This window comes from Echinops telfairi, unplaced genomic scaffold (genome assembly GCF_000313985.2).
Source record: "Echinops telfairi isolate 266 unplaced genomic scaffold, ASM31398v2 ScPeMD7_2;HRSCAF=8, whole genome shotgun sequence".
Taxonomy (NCBI): domain Eukaryota; kingdom Metazoa; phylum Chordata; class Mammalia; order Afrosoricida; family Tenrecidae; genus Echinops; species Echinops telfairi.
Window position 1 is genome coordinate 10,058,416 of NW_022103898.1, and position 3,100 is coordinate 10,061,515.

Sequence of the window (3,100 nt, forward strand, 5' to 3'; positions counted from 1 at the left end):
CAGAAGAGTCTTTCCAGCCCCTCGGGCCTCGAGTGAGAGATGAGAACTAGTCCTCCATCCTTATCAACCGGAAACAGATACCCCCCAAAGAGAGCCAGGCCAGCCTAGGCTCTGGGAGATGAAAAGGAGGAGAGAAAGGCTGGCATTGGTCTGGGGAATCAGAGGATGGCCCCTGGAACCAGAGCCTCCAGGCTCCCTGCTGCCCTTCTACCAGCAGACACAATGACCACATTCTTTTCCTTCCAGCTTCACCTTACAACATGGAAGCCGTGGCCAAGTTTGACTTCACCGCCTCCGGTGAGGACGAGCTGAGCTTTCACTCTGGGGATGTCCTGAAGGTAAGCGACATCAGGCCCCGTGACCGGAGGGAGGGCACCACCGAGTTCATCTAGTGGTGGACGACACCGTTGTCTCTTCCAAACCACACACGGTTCCTTGTCAGCCTTGGAGGTGGGTCTGGCGGCGGTCCGCGCCACCCAAAGGGTTCCTGGGTAACAGACGGGTGGGGCTGGGGAGTGGAAATGCAAACACAAGGAAGCCACCATTCTTCTCTCCAGGTGTTTGTGGTCGGGAGGGGAGGTGGGTGGGGAACAACTTCAGGCCAAGAACTGTTAGCCAGGCACCGCCCAGGGGAGGGAGACGGTGATCCCCCACCATCACCACTAAATGTGGAACCAGGTCAATGTCAGCGAGTGCAAAGAAGGGTGTTGGGGCTTTTCCGATGAACTCAGCATGCAGACAGAGAAAGGGCCTGGTGAATTGAGGTCATGAGGTGCAGCATGGCACCTACTGGAGAAGGCAGCTGGAGGACAAGCGGTCCCACCAAGACTGTGAGTTCTCAAGTGGCTTAAACTTGCACTTGGGTTGTAGGGGCCACTTGTTGAGCTGAAGAGGGCTTGTCCTCCTCCCTTGGCTCACGCAGCACCCTGATACTTTGCATCTTTGCCCTTACATTTTGCAAAAGAGCAAACAAAGGCCCTTCATGAACCTATTAGGGAGTATGGGGTGCCAGTGCCCCCGGGCCTTGCTTCAGAGCTGGGGTACCATGCTCCCTGGGCTCAGCAGCCCAGCAGGGTCTTCTCAGACTGCCCAGGGGCCTTAAGACCACCACAGTCTCATCATGGAAAGTTCCACTTGCCACAGAAGAACCTTCTTGGCCTGAGAAAAGACGACTCAGAAAGTGTCCAAACAGCACAGACCTTGCAGAACAACCTGTTTCAAAAGCAGACCAGCCCGGTTTGGAACCTTCTAGCGCTTCTCAACTTGCAACATCTACTCATGGGGTTGCCAAGGGCTTGCCTTCGCTGGGGAAGCCTCACAAGGTCGAAAGATTCATCAGGTTACTGGCGACCCACCCAGGAAAAGCGGCTTAGTGCCTTGGGATCTTACCAAGGTCACAGAGCGAAGGTCCCACGTTGAGACATCCCGTCCTTCTCTGGTGGGTCCTGTGACCATTCGATGGATTAGCACCCCACTGGGGCATCTTCCATTGCAAATAGAATCTCTTATCTCGTGGTGTTTTTTCCCTACTCTGCAGAAAAAGAACAGAAATGGGGGGGGCGGGGGGATGGGTTCACCTCTGGTTCCCATGCCAGTTCCCAACATCTTGTCTCTCCTTCATGGCCAATGTTGAGAAGCCTCCTCTACACCGTGTCCTCCACCTCCTGCCTACCCACTCTTCTCCACTAGACGCTGCCTTTGATCCCCAACACTCTCATACAGTCCACCCGGGAGTTCCCTGATCCAAAAGATACTGACCGTTGTCTTCATCTGACTCAAGTGCCTGCAGGCTTTGGCACCCTTGACGGCTCCTCGCTGCTCCTTGAAGGTTTTGCTTGCTTGGGCAGTGCTGCAACGTTGGTTCTCTTCCTCCTTCCTGAAGATACCTCACCTCTTCTGAGAGCGCTTCTCGCCCTCTTTCTATCCTGATACACAAGCTGCGCTGCAGGCATTGCCCTCAGCTTCCTGACGTTACCCTCTCTTTGAGCCAGCCATATCTCCGGCTTCCACTCTTAGCTTTATACCAAACGGAGGCCCTCCAGTCTATGGTTCTTGCTCCAGCTCCGACCTCCTGCTCTTGAACCCCAGACCCACACATTTTTTAACAGTCTGCTGAGTGTTCTCATGGGAACCCCCACTGCAGTAGACTCAATTCTGACTCAGAGCGACCCTCCTGAGGGGTTCTGAGATTGTAGATCTTTATGGAAGCCGATAGCCTCAACTTCCTCCCAAGGAGCGCCTGGTGGGTTTGAACCACCAACCAGCTTTGCAATGAGCCCGTCTAATGCTTACCCATCAGTGCCACCAGGGCCCCCTCACCACGTGGATACCAGCTCCTAACTCAGGATGTCCAGAATCAAGATCAATCTCCAAAATGCCCGCGCAAATGGAATTGGAAAAATGCGGTCATGCGTCCATGACCTTTGGGAAGCTCCTTCATCTGAACAGATGGGTGGTTTGAGGTCTGTAGGAGGGAGAGTTAGAGATCTGCTCCTGAGGAGACACCAACCGAGGGGATGGGGCGGTTCTGCTCTGTCACCTAGAGTCGAAAATCAAGTCAGCAGCATTTAACAACTGTGTGTGTGTGTGCGCGTGTGTGTGCGTGCGCGCATGCGCGCGCACTCTCCTCTTCTTCCCTACCAAACAGCATAGTGCAGTGGAAAAGAGCAAGCTGGGGAAGTCAGATAGACTGACAGTCAGGCCAAATCCCAGCTTCTTGGTTGTGTGACCTTGGGCTAGTCGCTTGAGCATCCCTGAGCTTCAGCGCCTTCCTCTCTGCATGGGGTAGACTCTGGCGGGCTGTGGGAAGGATTGGAGGTGATTGACTTGGCCCGGTGTTGGGGCCGGATCCTGCTCACCATTATCCATCCCTGCTGCCTCTGACAGTACAGACGGCTGCCACAGCCCTTAACTGACCTCTCTGCTTCCTGTCTCTTCCTTCTTCTCCATACTAGTCCCAGAGGGAATCCTTCTAGCAGACAGATCTGATTGTATCATCTCCTTTGCTCTAAAGCATTCTTTGTGTCCCTATTACCAATTGCTTAAAACCTAACCCATCTGACCCCAACTCAGTGTCCAATTTATCTCTCTCTCTCTCTCT

The 3,100-nt window shown here is 54.0% G+C and overlaps 1 protein-coding gene across 1 annotated transcript in view; it reads left to right on the top strand.

Annotated features, from left to right (window-relative positions):
- The first annotated feature begins 260 nt into the window (after positions 1–260).
- Positions 261–3,100, top strand: part of GRAP2 (GRB2 related adaptor protein 2) — a 28,105-nt gene continuing 25,265 nt past the window's right edge. Inside the window, exon 1 of the mRNA XM_004700265.1 lies at positions 261–338. Coding sequence (XP_004700322.1) covers positions 261–338 — 78 coding nt within the window. The remainder of the gene's footprint in view (positions 339–3,100) is intronic.